We start from the raw sequence: 20,756 nt of genomic DNA on the forward strand, positions 1-20,756 counted from the left end.
CCCTCAGATAGCCCCGCCCCTAACTGGCTCACCACGTCCCCTTTACCAGATACAATTGGGTTAAAAGTGGTGTGGAATGGGGTGACTTCTTACTGAGCAGAGCCTAATGAGCCATCTCACTAAGAAGAGTCGGAATCCCCATCACAAGTGTGTGTGAGCTTATCTTGGAATGCAAGGGTGGGGGCTGCAGTCCAGAGAGGAGCTCACTGCGGTGTCAGACAGAAGGACAATATGGCTGCAGAAGATCCAGGGTAGGCTCCATGGGCAACCAAAATTGTGTACACTAGAACAGATAGAGACAGGTTGTAATTATATCTGTGAAATGCTGTATTTTTGTTAATAACAGTGAATTAGAGAATGTGTTATTTTGTTATCGCGGGAATACCCGTTTAAGGACGCAGCCTATTTTTGTTCATTTTTCACTCCCCACCTTCAAAAATATATAACTTTTTAATTTTTCCGTGTAAGGAGCTGTATGAGGGCTTATTTCTATGTAACAAATTGAACTTCGCAGTGATGGTATGAAATATCCCATGCTTTGTACTCTAAAGTGGGAAAAAAAATCCAAATGCAGTGAAATTGGTGAAAAAATGCATTTGTACCATTTTCTTGTGGCCTCGGTTTTTACAACTTTCAGTGTGCACCCCAAATAACACCTCTACTTTATTCTTTTATATGGGAACACTACATTTATACAGGTTTTATTGTGTTTTAATACATTTTTAAAAATTTTAATTATTTTTTATGTCAGTTCTAGGGCGTTTTGGAGCGTTAAGGAGTTTTTAAACAACATTGCACAGCTGCTATGGATAGGACATTAGTCATACAAGAGCCTTGAAAACAAGTCTAGAAAATTAGACTATAAATGCATTTTTGGAGAGAGTTTCAACTATTCAGCATCGGATTATTAAATAAGCCCTGTGAACATTGTGGGACAGCATTCTTTATAATGTGTCTGTGATAGTTTTGATGGACAATTCCCAGGATCCCCAAAGGCCAAAGCATTTCATGAATAAGCAATGATCCGATGCATCAGTGGTAGCAGATAGATGGGGAATCACCTCTAGATGAGCAGTCAAAAGATCATTGCAGCCTTCGGTAATTGCATGGAAGCGAGGTTAAAGGAACAGATGAGGAAATATAGATCATATAAATGTTTATAGAGCGCCATCATATTCCGTAGCGCTTTACAAATGATGGGTTAAATATTCATGTAAAATAGGACCTTACAGAGTAATAACATGGTCTGATGAAACGACAGGAGTGAGGGTGCTGCTCACAAGCGCTTACAATCAAGAAAAACTGTAGAAAGCCTAAGTATAAAGAATGGAGAATGAGAGAAATCAATGTGCATTTAACCCCTTAAAGGGGTATTCTCATCTGGGCATTCAGATTCAGTTTCATTAATCTGCCATATATAAACATTTCTTCAATAAGATGTTATTGAAAAAATGTTCCTGTGTGAAGATAATTTCTCATAAATGTAGTTACACGGTCCCTTAGAAACAGGACGGTGTCCTTAGATACGGCCACCTCAGCTGGAGTGATTGCACAAGGAAAAAGTTTCTGAATATTAAATGTCTGAGGAGTTACTGCATGTTCCACAGCCGTCCTGTGGTAATGATCGCTGAATTCAGGAGGTCAGGTAGGACTCAATAGCGCATGTATGGCCACCACTGCCAAGATGTGAGGTGGTCGTATCCAAGCAAGCCATCTCGTTTGTAAAGGACAATATGACTACATTTATGAGAAATTATCTTCACACAGAAACATTTTTTTAATAACATCCAATTGAAGAAATGTTTACATATGACAAATGAATTAAATTAAATGTGAATGCCCAGATGGGAAAACCCCTTTAAGGATCAAGCAACATCTTTTTTAATTTTCCACATACATATTCGGGCTTGTTTTCTGTGGGACACATTGTACTTCCTAGCTGAACGCTGCAGATAAATAATTATTTGAAGGGGGGTCCCAACAGTCGGATGCCCACCAATCAGATTGTTATTTATTTTCCTGTGAATAGTAGATGCCAATAATAATTTATGGATATCCCTTAAAGAGAACCCGTCATGCAAAATAACCCCCCTAAACTAAATATATTTTCATAAACTGCCATTAGAGAGCATTGCCTCTATCCCTTCATTGTCCCTCTACATGCCTGTAAACCTAAGCAATGAGGTCCTAAAGCTGTATGCAAATGACCTGTGAAATGTCCAATGAGTCATTAGCATATTCAAGCTGTCCGGCTTATTCATGAGTGGGAGGCACAGCCGCACCCCCCAGTGCATGACTGACAGCCTGTATAATGATGTGAGGCTGTATAATGATGTGCTTCCTGGTGCTGGTGGCCACACCCCCTGCAGTCTGTGTGTGCATGTGTGTGTGTGTTTAGGAGAGATACAGCAGCTCCAGGCAGCCATGTTACAGCAGAACATGTCAGGTACTTGTGTAGCTGATGTCTTTGTCTCTCACCTGTATATTAGGAGGATGCAGCATGTCAGCAGATGCAGCACACACACTAGCAATGCTTTACTATACATTACACACAGACATGAGCAGGGGGAGGGGAGGGGAGGGGGAACAGGAGTGACATCACTGCCTCTGACCATGTGACCAGCCTCATTTACTTGATAAAAAATATGTGATTTTACAATGATTAATGTATGAAATAACTAGATAAAGGCTGGGATGGATCCTTGTGAGCTGCTCCAACAGGTAGAGGTGACAGGACTAGTGAGACAGACCTGATGACAGGTGTCCTTTAAGTGTCTAGACACTGGGAATATTACCTGTGTTTGAAATTGAAGATTTATAATTAACTTTTAAGTGAAAATAATTTGTAATTATATATATATATAAATATGTCTGTATTTAGCTCTGCTCAGAGATTTCTGTTCTGAAATTCTGACAACAAAGCGCCCTCAGCAGTGGCAGTATTATCGCTGTGATGCCAGTCGTGCCCCTACATGACTGCTGGGGGGCGCCAGTGCTGTGTCCTCAGTATGTGCACTGGGGAGACATAACAGTGCGCGCCCTCCGGCTCCGCTCCGCCCTGCACTGGACCACATCCATTCATGTCTCCCCTCTTCCCTCAGAACGTAGTCACGTGCCGCGGTGACGTCACTCACGGCTCCGGTCACATGGCCCTGATGTCACCTAACGGTGGAATTTACATGTAACGGCGGCGACTGATGGTTGTGTGTCAGAGACCGGGTCGGTGGGGAGCGCATAGCGGACGGTGTCATGAAGGTAATTTGGAGGCACAGGGCGGTGGTGTCAGGCAGGGGGAATGTGAGTGATGTCACTGGGGATCTGCCGCTTGTTAGCACCGTAGTCATCCCTGGATTATTACTGCCTGGAGCCGCCGCTATATGGACATGTATACATCCACATAATGTACTGGTGTGTTTCTCTAGTGACACTGTATACATGTCTGAGGTAATGTGTCATGTACCCTGGATGTACACAGTGGGGACAGATACTGGTTACCCCTATTATAGTGGAAGTTTAATTGGGTTGTTCTCTACATGATCCCCTTGCTGTTCCCTCAAAGATCAATGGAACAAGATTTCCTAGTTCCCTGTATAAATTGAGCTTTATGTGAAGTGTATGGAGTGCCGTATACCACCCAGGGACACCCCAGCATATGATTTGTGGGGGTCTTTGGTGCTGCCAGCAATCAGATGCAAAATCCTATAAAGCTATTGCCACAAAGTGCAAACACAGTTGACAATGTCTGAAAGAGAAATGAGGTTAAAATCAATGGATGGGAATAAATCTGAAGTCTGTCCATTAAGGTTATGTGTGCGCAGCAATAGATAAATCCTCTGGTGTCACCACAGACCCTGAGCAGGATGGAAGCGCCATTCATAGAGTGTCTGGAAGTGACTCCCATCAAACCTGATTCTTGGGGTTTTTACATGGATTCTTTATGTGAAACATGACTCTAAGGCCGCAGTCACGCTTTCATAACGCGACGCTAGCGCACTGGAGGCGGTCCTCGGCCCGAACGCACATGCGTTTCCAGGGAAACGCATGCGATTGATAAGCCGAACGAGGGTTTCCCAGGAAATGCATGTGTATTTGGGTCAAGGACCACCCCCTTTGCACTAACATTGCGTTATGAACGGACGCCTAGCGGTACGTGTGACCGCGGCCTGAGCCCTTGTGTCAACAGTCTTTAAAGAGGACCTTTCAACATTTTCACCAACTCCCTTTGCATCCTTCAACAGGTGCTGCTCCACTGACTGTCTGCTTCCGCCCAGGACCACCCTTCTTAAAATAGATGGGCTGATTTGCAAATTAACAATACGCTAATTTGGCTATGTGCTTGTCAGATGGGGGGTCCTGGGCAGAAGCAGACAACCTGGCTCTTCTCATCTGACAGTATAAATCATCAAATAATAACTCTGACTACTCTGGAGGATCTAGAGTAAAGGTTCCACCTATGCCAGAATGCGCAGAACGGCAAAGGTTGCTATCAGACGTAGCGCTTTGACTCTGAAACCAGCTCCTGATGTCTTGTATGGTCTAAATACAAGACTGTGGGTGCTGGTTACCGATCGCATGTTTGCATAGAAACGTATATGCAATCATGCCAAGCCCCGCCCCCAAGTGCTAATGTGTGACCACACCCAAAGAGTTGGAGTTGATGGAGGGTGTGAAAGTTACTCTTAACGACTTGGCCAGTTTTCACTTTCCCTTTTTTCAAATATGACACATGTCACTTTATGTGGTTATACATTTGGAAGAGTTTAGCATATGCAGGTGATTTTGAGATGGTTTTCTCTTGACACTTTGGGGGAGATTTATCAAGTGTCTGAGAGAAAAACTATTCTAGTTGCTCATGACAACTTTTCATAGCTCAGCTTTCCCTTTCCAGTTTATAAACTGAAAGCTTAGTGCTGATTGGTTGCCATGAGCAGCTTGAATCATTTTGCTATTACAGTTTTGATAAATGTGGCCGATTGTACTTCATATTAGTTGAAAAATTTGAGTCCTATGTTTAGTATTTATTTATGAAAAAAATGTATTAAAAATGTTCTGCTTTCCAGACAGATGGTAATATCACCAAAATAACTTGACAACTATCATTTCTGGAGTGTCTGCTTTGTAATGTTTTTTTTTTATGTGTCACCTCATTATTGTAGGAGGCTTAGAACTTTAGGTGCGATTTTTCAGATTTTCAAGAAAGTTGTCAAGACTCACATTTTGAAGCACCTGCTCAGCTTTCCCCGGCTCAGATTGCGAGTGTTAACCCCTTACACGGCCGTAGTCAAGCATGACCGCGGCGCGTAAGGGTCTTCCCCCTATGGATCGAATCCCCTGTGCCGCTTACCTTCCGGGTCTGACTGTAAACTGTCTGCGCATGCGTCTGCATGCTCAGACAGTTTACACTGCTCTACAATGAAAAAGAATTGTAGAGCAGTGCATTGGACTTGAAACAGCGATCAGAGCAGCACTGGTTCAAGTTTGTATAAGTTAAAAAAGTAAAAAAAAGTAAAGTTTAAACATTTAGAATAAATAAAAAATAAATAAATACATAAATATATAAGCCCCTAAAATGTCACTTTCCCATTAAAACACTTATAAAGTATAAAAAACAGAAATACATAAACCCCCCCACATATTTGGTATTCCTGGGTCCGTAACAATCTGTATAATAAAACAGAACTGTTACTGGACCTGCAAGGTAAACGCCGGGAAAAAAAATTCTGAAAAAAGATCATTTTTAATTAATACCTTTTAAAAAATACTCTAAAAAGTGATTTAAAAAATAATACATGTCCCCCAATGTGTCTCGAGAAAACAATCTCAAAATCCTGGATATCTCATAGCGTTCCAAAGCTATAACCACTTATAGTGACGCAGAGCAGATTTGAAAATCGGGGCCGCGTCCTAAAGGTCAAAATAGGCTGAGTCCCGAAGGGGTTAAATGAATGGCTATCCATTTAATACATTGATGGGCCTTGTCTTGCTGTGCTAGACCCTTGATATCCCCAAATAAAATCAGATCATCTTGAATTATAATCCCATATATCCTATGAATTGGGGTTCAAACTCCATTTTCAAATGGCCCCCGAGAACCTGGAATCTCATATGGCCCAGCACAGCCAAAATGTTGATCTAAGGAGGATCAATATAAATTGCTTTATTTCTGGTACCATACTCCTGCTCAACTACATCCGCTTTTCCCTAATGTATCGGATGTATGCTGGCGCTGTGCGGAGACTGGTGGCTCTCTACACCTCAGCTCTTGCTGTCAATACCTCTCAACCCTCTATTCTACCTGCTAAATATACCCTCAGAGGCCTTTCCCAAGGTAACCACAAAACTCAGCTTGCATATTCTTGCTGCGACCAGGTGTCTGATAGCCCAACACTGGAACAGATCGTCCACCCACTACCCCAGTGTCTTCTTGCGAGAGTGTGTGAAGTGAGGAGTATGGAGTCCCTAACAGAGTCTATGAATCGCAGAGTGGACATTTTCACTAAGGTCTGGGCCCCATGGGACACTTGGGGTGCAATGTTACATAAAGGGGGGGGACTCCTCTCTTGTAGGGATCATTTCTTTTGTCCTATCCTTTTGTGTACTCGTCTTGTGTGTCTGTTGTTAAATTGAGCAGCAGATTTCTGGTGGACATTTTTACCATGAGTATGGATTGACTACATGCTGTTGATGTCATGCCTACCATTGTTCTATATGACTGTCAATTTAAAGCATTGTCGCTTACTTCTTTTTAGCCACTGTTATTTTTTAAAAATATGCAGACATTAGCCTGGTGTTTATGGAAAAACGGTATAAAACTCTTTTTATAGTGAACAGTTAAACAAAAAAAAATGTCCCATGACACCTACATGCCCAAATCATTTGAACTGAATGTGCTTAAAACAAATATATAACAATATGATATAAAAATACAAAAACCCAAATATATTATAGTCTTCGTGTAGAGGTACAATTCTTTAAACGTGTTCCCCAGAATGGAATTGTGATTCCCAGTATTGATACCCATTCTCTGTCATTTCTGAAATTCATCCAAGCCAAAGAGCCTGGGGTTTCTTAATACAGGGGTCAATCTGTTGTACAACTGTTTGCCTATACAATAATCACACTCAACATGCAGACTTTCTCCAACCCTTCATATGTTGGGCTGCAGAAAGTATAACTTCATGTTAGGCACCACCAGATAACCTGTGACTTGTCCTTCCAAGTCATATGAGGCAGACAACATTGTAAAAGTTCTTCTTTCTAGAATGAAAGGTTCTACAGTTTTCCAATATACTTTCTGGGGGACATTTACAGGGCATCTGTGGCAGAAAAAGGGAAAAGAGATTGGGCATCCTCAATTTTTCTCAGGAGCTTCGTTAGTAGATCAATTACATCAGTGCCTTAAAGACCCCAATGTAAAGTAGTGCACCACTCTGTATGACACAGGCCGGCAAGACGTCAGCACATTCGGCGGCCTGTGTCACTCCAGATAAGATATGGCTGCCAGGAGAAGAGGAGAGACTTCATCAATCAAGGATCGCTGGGGCTAGAGCCTGGAGTTGGAGGCAGATATTAGTTTTATTATTTCATTACAAGGGGCCAGTTTATACTCCTTATGAAGTGCCTGTGTATACTATATATGGGGGAGGGGGGGTCCTGCCTGTACATACTATCTATGGGGGACAGGGGCTTCTGCCTGTATATACTGTCTATATATTAGATAGGTCTATGTCACATGCCGACTGCGGGGTATGGAGAGGGCTCACAGGCTGAGCCCTCTCCATACAAGGTGGGTGTTTGCTGCATATTGCAGCAAACACCGACCGGTAACACGTGTGGTTGATGTTGGAACTGTTTGCGGGTGTTAACCATTTAAATGCCTCTGGCAAAGCTGGCGGCACGATCAGTCACATGAAAAAATGGAAATGCAAAAATAAAAGGGCTTCAGCGTTAGGGGGGTTAAGGGACATCTTCCTATTACATGATGGTTGATGATTTTTAAATATAGAAGCGACAAAGAGAGTGTATAGGCAAAAACTACAAAAACAATTTATTTTTGTTGTGTGGTATATTGATTTTGCCTATGAAATAAAGACACTTAAAGTGTTACTGGCAAAAAATAGTTCAAGCACAGCTGGAGACAGACTTTGATAACAATTCCAAATATATCTGTATAATGCTGCTGGCTTCTTCCTAGCCTCAGATATATCTGGTATATTTAACATTAGATTCAAATTCAGCTATGGGCACTTCCTGGCTGTCACTTCAGCTCAGGGCAATGAACCGGAACAGGGCAGTATGTTTGTAATTGGACGACCTGAAGCATGTGATGAGTCACATGCTTGTGACATCACTACAGGTCCTACAGCCACTCTCAACAAGCCTCCTGTGATCTCCACCTGTACTATACAGTTTCCCATGGCAACCAGAAAGCATGGCCAATGGAGATGAGCCTGGGGGCCTTGTAATACCTCTGTTAGCTGTTAAACAGCTGCAGATAAGCTAATTTATAGTAAATTCGAGAATTGCTTATTTTTGTTTAGTGCAGAGTTAGGCAAAAGTGTTTATACTTTACAGTTGTACTTTAAAAACACTAAAAGTAAATGAGTACATAGAAAAAGACCGGTGTGTAAGACCATGATAAGTATAAACACCAAACTCCTCACAACAATACAAATATATGGTGAAGATATTTCCTCTAAGACCAGATACAAAAGATCAAATAAAGAATGCAGCACCTCAATCCATATGAAGGTAATTGTCCTAATAGAAGACTATGATGGTAAAAAAAAGACAAAACAAATAGCACAGCCTAGAATAGCAAAGGAACTGGCACAAAGCTAATCCATTGAAATAAATATACAGTGGTGTAGTGAAGGAAGGAATATAACAATGTGAAGGTATATTTTCCATCACCATTGCAACTTCCTCGGGGGTCAGTACCTAAATAATTGTTTGAGTCTTATAAATACCCGCAGGGTGGTCACTTACCCAAATTGGTTAACTCACACGCCCAGACGGCATAGTTGCATATGAGGGCCTAACAAAACAACATCCTGATGACGATAGAACTCTTGCGAAAAGTAAATACATTGTATGATTGTATTCCCATGCGTACAAGATGGTTAGATTGTGATCAGTTACTACATCATAAAAGTGGAATAAATGTCTTAAATGCCACCTCTATCTAAATTCTGGCCATGTCTGTTATTGCCTGAAGTGAAGATGCAATATGAACCACAAAAAATAAATGTGAAGCCTATTTAACAAAATGTATTACACATTTGTTAACATTTTTACATGGATGAATAAAAAAAAGATAACAAGTGGTATATGTAGTATTGTACACTCCATCCATCCCTAGCACCAGTGGGCATGTAGTATAAAGGTGATTACAGGACTATCCTAAAAGTACTTGTTTGGGCTCATTGTATAAAATTGTATAATGTGCTCTGAAACCAGCTCTTTCTGTACATTATTTTAAAAACTGAAATCCAACTATTGTTTAGTGTGTCATTTTCTAATACAATCCCTGGCCCGATACAGTGGATGCAGAGTGGAAGATTTTTAGCTAGAGCAAAATTTTTATTTGTTACCACCTTGACTGAATATCTAGAGGTACCGGTACATCCAAATATTGTATAATTCTTCCCATCATCCCATGTTGTGCACCTGATTATAAGAAGCAGCATTATCCTCCAGAGAGGCAACTGACTGTTCCATGGAGAGGATCAGATGTGTCTAAACCAATGTCAAGGAATACATCCTATTTTTATCATTGTGATCTTGACAACCAAGAAATTCAGAATCTGCTGCTCAATGATGTCCCTGCACAGTTACAAGAGTCCTCCAGCAACGGCTCTTCTACAACGCTATGAATGCATTGAATCATTTAGTATGTAAGTAGGATCCAGCAAGGGGTCAAAAATAGGATAATAACTCTGCTCATAGTCACACTGTAGAGTCCTGGCTGTACCTTAGTGTGTTCTCCTGCCCCACATGGAGCACAGCGGACATGTCAGCGTCCACCTTGCTACTCAACTAGGACAGATTGTCTGTGCCCCAGATATGTTCATATTTGTAAGCATTTTTTTTATTTATAGGGGAAGGTTATGAGATGACAATCTAGAAATGAAATTAGAAAAATAATAATTAATGTATTAAAAGCTGTGCCAAGTAATGCACTGAATTTCTGTAAAAGTTATTGCTCATTTTCCAAGCAGAATGAATGTGTATTTCTAACAGATTTTTAAAGCCTTTATTAATTAATGAAAATCTACATAATAACTGCAGCAGAAAATTTATATAGCACATCTTATATATATATAAGAATGTGCAGCAAATGTCAGATTTTGGAAGGGGGCATTATACTCTGCGGGTCACTAAGGTGGGTATTATATAGTCTCAACACATAACAATCCCAAAAATGTCTTCAAATCTAAGTATCACAAAATTCAGTGCATGGGACCATTCAGGCTAAACGATGAAACCTGTGGTATTTCCTTTGTGTCCTGTGCGTTCCATTAATGTAAAAGTGCAGGGAAAAAAAAGCTGTTCTATCTTTGAAGACTTTTTTGAGTTCTGAATGTTATTCCCAAGCCCTGGGAGGAGATGTGGTGGGTTGATTATCTTTGTACGTAGTTATCAACACATGACAGGTTACTTTTACTGTAAATGAGGAAAGTGAGTTACAATTGTTATATGGGAGCTGGTATGTTATTTACTGTATTGTATACCAGTTTATTGCCTGGCCCTTGAGCAGCATTTGTGCTTGCATGTTACAGGCGGGGGCCAGCTCCATGTGGGCTTCTTGCTGCGGGTTGCTGAATGAAGTCATGGGTACAGGAGCTGTGCGAGGACAGCAATCGGGCTTTGGCGGAGCAGGCCCCTTTAGATTTGCACAGAGTGCTGACTTTTCTCCATATCCCTCATCATCCTCCAACATTGTATGTAAAGCTTGTGGACTGAACTTCACAGTCTTCAGAAAGAAGGTAAGTCCAGTTCTGTGGAGTTGACCCTTTTTAAGCATTGAATATTTGTAAAGAACGTAATTTTGGAGATTTATAGCTATAGGACACTGCAAATGCCTCTTATTTGATATGTTATTTATGGAAATTGCACATATAGTATTGTGAAACCTCTTTAGGCAAAAAGTGTACTTGTTTGTTGCTCAATTAGACGCGTTATCCTGCATTCATGTGCCAGAACACATGAATAATGATTAAAGAGCATCATATCATATCTACATATTACACAAAACTAAGGTTCAACTGGGACTTACAGAGCCCTTCTAAAGTATTCGGCCCCCTTGAACTTTTCTACCTTTTGCTACATTTCAGGCTTCAAACATAAAGATATAAAAATTGTCATTTTTGGGGGAAAAGTCGAGAACAAGTGGGACACAATTGTGGTGTGGAACTAATTTTATTGGATATTTTAAACTTTTGTAAAAAAAATAATAAATAAATAAAAGTGGGGCGTGCAATATTATTTGTAGCGCCTCCTTTTGCTGTTATTACAGCTGTAGGTCACTTGGGGTATCATGTCTTGAGAGACTGGAATTCTTCCCCCATCTTCCTTGGAAAAGAGCTGGAGCGATTGGATTCAGGTCTGGACTTTGACTTGGCCGTTCTAACACCTGGATCCGTTTATTTGTGAACCATTGTATTGTAGATTTTGCTTTATGTTTGGGATAATTGTTTTGTTGGAAGATAAATCTCTGTCCCAGTCTCAGGTCTTTTGCAGACTCCCAGCAGGTTTTCTTCCAGAATGGTCCAGTATTTGGCTCCATCCATCTTCCCATCAATTTAAACCATGTTCCCTGTAACTGCTGAAGAAAATCCCAAACCATGATGCTGCTACCACCATGTGAGACAGTGAGGAAGATGTGTTCAGGGTGAGGAGCTGTGTTACTTTTGCACCAAACATATTGTTTAGCATTGTGGGCAAAAAGTTACATTTTGGTTTCATCTGACCAGAGCACCTTCTTCCACATGTTTGGTGTCTCCCAGGTGGCTAGTGGCAAACTTTAAAGGAAACTTTTATGGATATCTTTATGGAAGAGTGACAAGAAGAAGGCCAGATTTGTGCAGTGTACGATTGATTGTTGTCTTATGGACAGACTCTCCAACCTCAGCTGTAAATCTCATACAGAGTGATCATGTGCCTCTTGGCATCTCTCATCAGTCTTCTCCTTGTTTGAGATGAAAGTTTAGAGGGACGGCCGGATCATGGTAGGTTTGCAGTTTCAATATGATAGCTTGCATCATAAATCTGGCTTTAAACGTCTCCACAACAGCATCACGGAGCTGCCTGGTGTGGTCCTTGGTGTTCATGATGCAGAACCCTGAGACTATCACAGAGCAGGTGGATTTATATGGAGACGTGATTATACGCAGGATCCTCAATGAACTCCTGGAGTGAGTTTGCTGCGCTGGAAGTAAAGGGGCCGAATAATATTGTACGCCCCACTTTTCAGTTTATTTTTTACAAAAGTTTAAAATATCCAATAAATTTCCTTCCACTTTACAATTGTGTCCCACTTGTTGTTGATTCTTTACCAAAAAATTACAATTTTATATCTTTATGTTTGAAGCCTGAAATGTGCAAAAAGGTAGAAAAGTTAAAAGGGGCTGAATACTTTTGCAAGGCTCTGTATAATCACAGTCCTGATACTATACACAAGTCCAATGAACCAACACATAACCACAGTCTTTGTTAGACATCATGGTTCTACTTTAGGATGACTGGGTCATTATAGGTCCTCAGTATGGAACATCTTAAAATCTTGAGAAACAATGAAAATGTCCAGTTCGCTCACCCAATCACCTATGCTGACCTCCAACAGCATATCCATGGTGCATGCTGCTAGATCCTCGACTCCACAATCCAATATGGATCAAAAAAATGAGTGGTTCTGTGCAAAAAGAATTGTCCTTTCTTTTAGCTGCGGGTCCATGGCAGAAGGATAAAAGCACTAGTCTTGCCAGTCTCCTGCTCGCTCCATTCTGGTGTATTCCACCGCAGGCTCTCGGGCAATGTTTATCATGAGGGGGATGGGGACACAGTCTATGGTCACAATCCAGTTACTATTCTATCACTCTTGTATGTACCTGTAAGAAGACCACAGCTATCAGTATAAGAAAATAAAACAAGGCCCTTTCAATTTAACCCCACCGTTCACCTTTGACACCATGCATTTCTATTTTTCAGCATGTTTGTTGTGACTGCAAAAAAGACTTTTGCTCAGTGTGCTCCACACTTCAGGAAAACCTCAGGCGTTGTTGTACTTGTCATTTACTACAAGGAACCGCATTTCAACGGCCCCAGCTAATGAAGCTGAAAGTGAAAGACCTGCGTCAATACCTAACACTAAGAAACATCCCTACAGAGAGCTGTCGGGAGAAGGAAGACTTGGTGGAGCTGGTGCTCTGCCACCATGGCACGTGTCCTGAAGAGGAGATGGATGTTGGTACAGACAGCACTACAAGATCGCAGGCCTCTGCTTTCTCATTCTTTTCAGCTATTTCTGTGCCTTCATCTTCCGTGTCTTCATCTCAGGGAGAACTATCAGACAGAAGTGGGAGCATGGGAAGTGGATCAGCATCCCAGGTACACAAGCCCTGACACAGGAGCTGGTTGCTTATGAGCCTTTATCCACATAAATGCTGGTCTATCAAGTACAGAAGGCAAATATAAAGAAGGCTGGGAGATTCCAGCCCTGGAGCCTGTAAGATTGCATCTTGTGTTCTATATAGCAAATGTAGATAAGTCAATAGTTCTAAGTCCTTCAGCTAGATGTCAGGACAGCTTATCCTTCAACCAAGCCTAGCTGCTTTAGCTATTTAACAAGTTTAGCATTGGATGTTGGGTTTGATCAGATCCATAGTAGTGCATGCTGCAAGTCGCAATAGTGCAGAATACATTATTGTATATGCGTATTGTGAAGGACACGGTCTTACCACAAATATGAAAAAGCTTCACTGTGACACAGGCTTAATGCACTAGTACAGTAGTGGCAAACCTATGGCACAGGTGCCAGAGATGGCACTCGGAGCCCTTTCTGTGGGCACCCAGTCTTCATCCCAGCACACAGTTTGCCAGATAGGACTCAAGGCTTCCTCCTGTGGTCCAAAACCGCCCAGGACGTGCCAAGCTCAGCACTATTTTATAGCTACATCCTTGGTTGCCAGGACTACAGGAGAAGCGAGGTGTGGACAGAGATGGATTATCGTTGGGGCTCCTGCTCTGGGTCCCCTGATTCTTCCTCTTCAGGGGACCCTGGAGGGAAACTACAATCCAAATTTCTCCATCTTCTTTCTCTTGTATTTGTCTTCAGGAAGCCAATAGGATTGAAACCGGTGATACAGCAGGGATCAATACGTTTCTGCTTAAATTGTAATGCTGGCTCTTTCCAACATATAAGTGGGTTTGGTTGTAGTTTGGGCACTCTGTCTCTCAAAGGGTTCGTCATCACTTCACTAGTATACAGAGAGGGATTTTCTCCGACATCTCTCTTTATATATAATTATAACATTATTATTATTATTATTATTATTTTTATTATTATTTTTTTATATTAACAATACCAGGGCGACCTTTACAACACATATATTACACTGTCATAAAGCTATATAGCAAATCACTGGTTGACCATTACTGATCACATGTGTTTCAAATGCGATCAGGCAGAACCCCGCCCCAGACGTTTGCATTGCATTCTAAACGCAATGTAAACGCTCCATGTGACCACACCCTAAACATTCAGATAATACGTTTTTCTTTTCTTAAAAATACTGTATCGGTAACGAGAGATACTTTTTCAGGTATTGTATCGCACTCAAAATTCTAGTATTGATGCAACCCTAGTGAGAGGTATCTATTACTGTGTAAGTTGATAAAAATAAGCCCACAAGTAATTTGGTGCTGGTCCCTGAAGCGCCCCAGGGCTCTGACTTGACCACCTAAATCACACCCAGAGCTGCTCTGTCACATCCTATAGTCTAATAATTTCCTTTATCAGAATCTAATTTTTATGGGTATTTATTAACAGCATAACAGAGCCCCTTTAAAGGGTTTTCCCCATGAAAGAAAGTTCTCAAATTTCAATCCCCTAGTGATTTTTACACAATAAAGCTATGCTATGAGATGCTGTGTGCTGACAATGTGCTTATATTATCGGTGTACATTGTAATAGTATCTGACACATAGAAAAAGAGAGATGAGACAGATCACAGAGAGATAATGGGATCCATAAGATTGATATAAGAAACAATGACATTCTCGGCCCGATCTCATCTATATAGCTCTGCTATATGCCTCCCTCCCCTGCATAAAGAAAGACCTTATCTGTCCGTAGCTAGTAGAGTTTATATCTACACACTGCTGGCAGGAAGAGCCTGTGTCGGAGCTGGTCTTGTAATGCAGGAGGCAGAGAGCACTGCAGCGTGCAGACAAGAGAAGATATTCATGAGAAGAATCCAACCGTAGTCAGAAGATCCAGGGACAACCAAATTGTAAATAGCAGGACTGATAGAGACCGGTTCGAATTATATCTGCAAAATGCTGTATTTTTCTAAATAGAGAATTGGAGAATGTGTTATTTTGGTATCCTAAGAATCTCGTCTTTCTGGGAATACCCCTTTAATGATGAACATATGAACAGATTTCTAACTGTATGATTTCTGCATTGGACTTTGCTCTAACCAGAAGCAATATGCTGGTTCTTTATATTTGCAGAGACCGACACAGATTGAACTTACATGTTGTTTTTTTGTTTCTAGGGAACAAGTGAAACAATATCCATTACATCTGATACAGAGACCCCAGATCTACAAGTGAGTGATTATGGTCCTTGCCTGAACAATACATGGAGCAGGGGGATATTTACCAGCAATAGATCTCCGTATGCATTGGGGATAACCGTACTAAGAAATGGGGTTATATGTGGTTCCTCTTCTCCACAGCTGCTTTGTTTGTTCCTTTAGGCAAATGACATATCAAAGAAACAAGCCAGAGCATCCTTATCCGACTTATCAACTGAGGAGGAAATAGAAGGGCTGACTATCCGACAGCTGAAAGAAATTCTGGCCCGAAACTTTGTCAACTATTCAGGATGCTGTGAGAAATGGGAGCTGGTGGAGAAAGTCAGCAGGCTGTACAGAGAGAACGAAGAGAACAGAAAGTCCAGTACGTGGGGAGTCCACCATGTTTTATTATACAGAAATATAGGCCCACATTTATCTTCTAACACATCTAACTAATGTGCAGAGTGTGCCAGATTATTAAAGACCGGCACACCCTACATGCGCCATAATGATGCTTATGTTGTTTTTTTGGCATGTGCCACAACTATGTCTGCGAGCAGCCCAAATTCGCACCAGTGTGTCCCTTTGGGTGGACAGTTTTTTGTGTCACAGCGGACACAGTGCAGCCATCAATACTTCAGAAATACACTTGAGAGGAGTTTGCACATGTATATCTCTGCAAACTGCACTTGAAAATTGGCACAGCCACATAAATGTGGGCCATGTTCTGCTTCTCGTTGCATGTCAATATCCTCTATATTTACAATTATTCAGCTTTTGGCTTGATACATTATATTTTTTTTTTGTTCTTTTTCAGTGGAAAGTATAGAATCCAGACAAGACTCGGGTCAGTTCTACAATTTTAAGTTTTCAGTTATCTATTGATTGGCTTGACAGTGACCTGTTTACCTAGTGACCCTGCCACAACAGAATTTAGATACTTACAGTGGGTATGGAAAGTATTCAAACCCCTTTTTTTAATTTTTCAGTATTTAATTACAGCCAATTGGTAAGATCAAAAACTGTTGGTTTTTATTTTGCTCTTTAATGTACTCTACCCCATCTTTACAGCAAAAAAAACAGAAATTTAGATATTTTTGCTAATTTATTAAACAAGAAAAACTGAAAAATCACAGGGTTATAAGTATTCAGACCCTTTGCTCAGTATTGAGTAGAAGCAGCTTTTGTACCAGTTCAGTCTTCATGGGAATGATGCAAGTTTCTCACGCCTGGATTTTGGGATCTTCTGCCATTTATTCCTTGCAGATCCTCTCCAATACCCTCAGGTTGGAAGGCATTTTCCAGTCTCTTCAATTGTATTTAGGTCAGGGCTCTGGCCAGGTCAGTCAAGAATTTTCACTGAGTTGTTCTGAAGCCATCGCCTTGTTATTTTACATACCACAGTCACTTACAGTACAATGGATTGTGTTCCCAAATAGATATTATCCTCACAACATGACCAAACACACTATTTCCCACATAAAACATCCATTATATAGTCACCTAATAAATTATAGTATCTACACCACCCATAATTTATTATATATACCAGGTCACTCAAACTACAGCACCCAGCTAATTTATATACATATCTGATTTATTTATATACAGTTCCACTAATTTATTTATAACAGCCTCCATGTACATTCTCCTAAATTAAATTATATACAGTACTCTATATAAGGCCGCTCAGTTTAATTAAAATCCAGCTCCTATATACAGATCCCCATAGACAGTTTATAGAGCCATGGAGCACACATTATACAGAATAATAAACGTGGTACTTCCCTCCAGAAACCGGAGCTGTGATGGTGTCAGGCAGAGAGGTGCAGCACAGTACTCTGCAGGACAATCAACTACATCGGCACCTTGCCAGCAAAATGCCGCCTCTTAAAGGGTCTGCTATCTGCCACTTGGGGCACCCCGCCTCATGGCAAATGCGGCCCTCCCAATAGGCACTGCAGATTACATTAGCTAAGTTAGAATGGCATCTGTGCTGCCCTCCATTCATGTAATGTCCCCAGAATAAGATTACGTGGCTCCCTGCCAACAAGTCCTGGCCATGTCCCGTTTGATGCCTCTTTCCAAATCGTAACACTTCCTTGCTCATTTACATAATTATTTGCTCGCCCCCGCTGGTAATTTATTCAATTATTTATGTCTCCTTCCACAACCTCCATGTTCTCATCCCTCCCTCCGTGACGCCAGCTCACCGCACAGGAAACCTGGTGCCTGCACGGCGAGCAGTACACCCTGGCGTCTGCTCGATGAGCCTCGCAGCAAATTGCGCTTTTCAACGAGACACATCGAGCCGTCACAGTAAAGGGTCTGAATACTTATGACCATGTGATATTTCACTTAGCAAAAATATATACATTTCGGGGTTTTTTTTTGTCACAATTGGGTGCAGAGTGTACATTGATGAGCAAAGAAAGAACTTTTTTGATCTTGCCAATTTGCTGCAATGAAAATTTGAAAGGGCTCTGAATACTTTCTGTACCCATTGTATTAGACATCTGTAGACGTCTCTGTAGCTCTATTAATGAGGTTATCCGGGGTGTAGGAATCCTAGCCACACCGGACCATGGTCTGTGGCAGTATTGCAGCTCAGCTTTACAGAAATTAACAGAACCAAATTGTAATTCTACGCACTAAACATGGTCAGGAGAGAATCTGTTATTGGTAGAAAGACCCCATGTTTTAACAGAACCACGGAACCCCCCTTATACTTTTTGGGTAAAGAGAGTCTACAACCTCTGTCAAGTGTTAATATGCTGGCAGCATGTGATGTGAATGTACTGTGATTCCATACGTACCTTTACTATATCTGTGCTTTATACCAAGAAATTCCCAGTTGAATCCATATGCTAATGAGGCAGTTGTTACACCCAGGGCATGTCCTCAGCACATGAAGCACAAATATTTCTTCCAAGAACATACCCCTCTTCTTCCAGCGTCTCCTGTGTTTCAAACAAAACCAATCTCCTGCTTCTGTGATGTAGGGAAAAGTGATCCAGGCAGGAATAGTGGTGCTCCTGGTGCTGAGGTCATGACCTGGGGAGCACCAACTGCCCCTTTTGGCATAAAGATTTTAATGGGAAATTCTCAGAAATGGCATTATGTGCAGAAATAATAATGGTAATTTTGAAATCACTGCATTTCTCTATGACATGCTGCCAATAGGTACCACTATTTCCACTATTCATTAAACAGATTGTTCATCATGCAATTCAATGGACCAAGACCTTAGGCCTGTTACACACAAACACGTGCAGCCAGTGTAAACAGCCGTATGGTGGCATAATCCAACAGGCTGCACACAGAGCATTGGAATGAGAGTCCCTGCATTGTATCCAAATATAATGGAGGGACATTCTCTTTGCCGGCTGAACAGCTGTGCCGGAACGGTAAGTTAATACAATGAATGTACGGCTGTTTGGCCGAACGTACATTATATTTAGATATACTGCAGGGACTCCCATCCGCTGCTGTGTGTGCAGCCCGTGGGATTGTACCAACATACAGCACGTTTCCATGGGCTGCACATGTTCGTGTGAAACAGCCCTTACACTGATATATACATTCCTGTGCAGTTTCTTGTAACTTTGGGTTACTTTTGTGGATGACTATTTTCCAATGTCTTCTTTCTTCCAGAGAGAGATCGTCTGCAGCTGACTGGAAATGACGACAATCTTTGTCGCATCTGCATGGACGCTGTCATAGACTGTGTTCTCCTGGAGTGCGGCCACATGGTGACCTGCACCAAATGTGGCAAGAGAATGAGTGAGTGTCCCATCTGCCGACAGTATGTGGTGCGGGCTGTTCATGTCTTCAAGTCTTAGGCATCAAGACCAAAATATCAAAATACAAGTGCTTGGGGCTTAACAAATACAAAGAAACCTGGTTAGATGTCCAATGTTTGAGTGAACTGATAGAAATGTGTTTTGTAATAAATTATAAAGGTAGGATTTGTTTATGAGCTCAATGAGAAGTGGTCAGGCACATTGCATGCAAGTGTGTGTTTGTGGATCTGGAATGGATGACAATTCTTATCAATAAAATCTATCTACTTGTGGGAAGAGGTGTCTATTTATACAGAGGATATCCAGTCTATAGCAACTATTTCATACTTCCATGTTTCTCAAGTTGTTGTTTTATAACCCTTGACTATATAATAGGTAATGTTATAGAGCAGGAGGAACAGAGCAGATATTCTATATAACTTATTATGGGGAAAATAAATAAATGACAAGTCACCAGAGCAGTCCAACTAGTGATTCACAGTCGTCTTTGTATCAGCGTGTACAGAGGCTGTCGACACTGCGACCTCTCAGCTCCTCTAGCCCCATAATGCACTGCACTATTATTGGGATTATATTAATAATTTTGATGAAATGCATACATTTTTACAGCATAAGCCTGCTGCCATAACTAAGGGAAGAAAACTGTAAATTAATATAGTATTTACTTTGAGGAAGTATAATTGTATGCCCCCCTTCCCCATTTATGAGCAAGTGGAAAACCATTGTGAGCAGTGAATGCTGCAAAAGGGCACTGCATACTACACCACATCCTGCTTTTTGGTTTGGTTTATTTTATTAACATCAGTCAAGTATGTTTAAGTGCTTTTTGTTTTATGTTAATAAAATAAAGAGATATATATTATACATACGCTATTAGTTTATACCAGTTATGTGATGTAGGAATATTACATTTTGGAGCTTGGCAATTTTTTTTTTTGCAATATTTCCAAATTTGGCAAACTAAATATGGGCTTGGTGTAAGCAGGCCTGGCTAGTGAAGATTTCACACATTTAATTTAATTCCTGAGAATTTGTCAATTTTTCTGAAAGTTTTCTGGCACTAGAGAAAATTCACTAAATGTGAAATCCATGAAATTAATTTCAATGCGGTTTTTAGAATTGAAAATTATGACCATCATTCATTAATGTA

At 41.0% G+C, this 20,756-nt stretch overlaps 1 protein-coding gene across 5 annotated transcripts in view; it reads left to right on the forward strand.

Moving 5' to 3' along the window:
- Positions 1–19,882, forward strand: part of RNF34 (ring finger protein 34) — a 37,664-nt gene extending 17,782 nt beyond the window's left edge. Inside the window, exons 1-7 of one of the 5 annotated variants that reach the window (XM_072143464.1) lie at positions 3,073–3,255; positions 10,782–10,988; positions 13,210–13,608; positions 15,780–15,833; positions 15,984–16,185; positions 16,621–16,650; positions 19,458–19,882. In XM_072143464.1, coding sequence (XP_071999565.1) covers positions 3,250–3,255; positions 10,782–10,988; positions 13,210–13,608; positions 15,780–15,833; positions 15,984–16,185; positions 16,621–16,650; positions 19,458–19,645 — 1,086 coding nt within the window. In that variant the 5' untranslated portion in view covers positions 3,073–3,249 and the 3' untranslated portion in view covers positions 19,646–19,882. Of the gene's footprint in view, positions 1–3,064; positions 3,256–10,772; positions 10,989–13,209; positions 13,609–15,779; positions 15,834–15,983; positions 16,186–16,620; positions 16,651–19,457 lie in introns of those variants that run through there. The other 4 variants (XM_072143471.1, XM_072143487.1, XM_072143454.1 and 1 more) reach the window with 4 other exon arrangements.
- Positions 19,883–20,756: the final 874 nt, after the last annotated feature.

The sequence above is a fragment of the Engystomops pustulosus genome, chromosome 1 (genome assembly GCF_040894005.1).
Source record: "Engystomops pustulosus chromosome 1, aEngPut4.maternal, whole genome shotgun sequence".
Classification (NCBI taxonomy): Eukaryota; Metazoa; Chordata; class Amphibia; order Anura; family Leptodactylidae; genus Engystomops; species Engystomops pustulosus.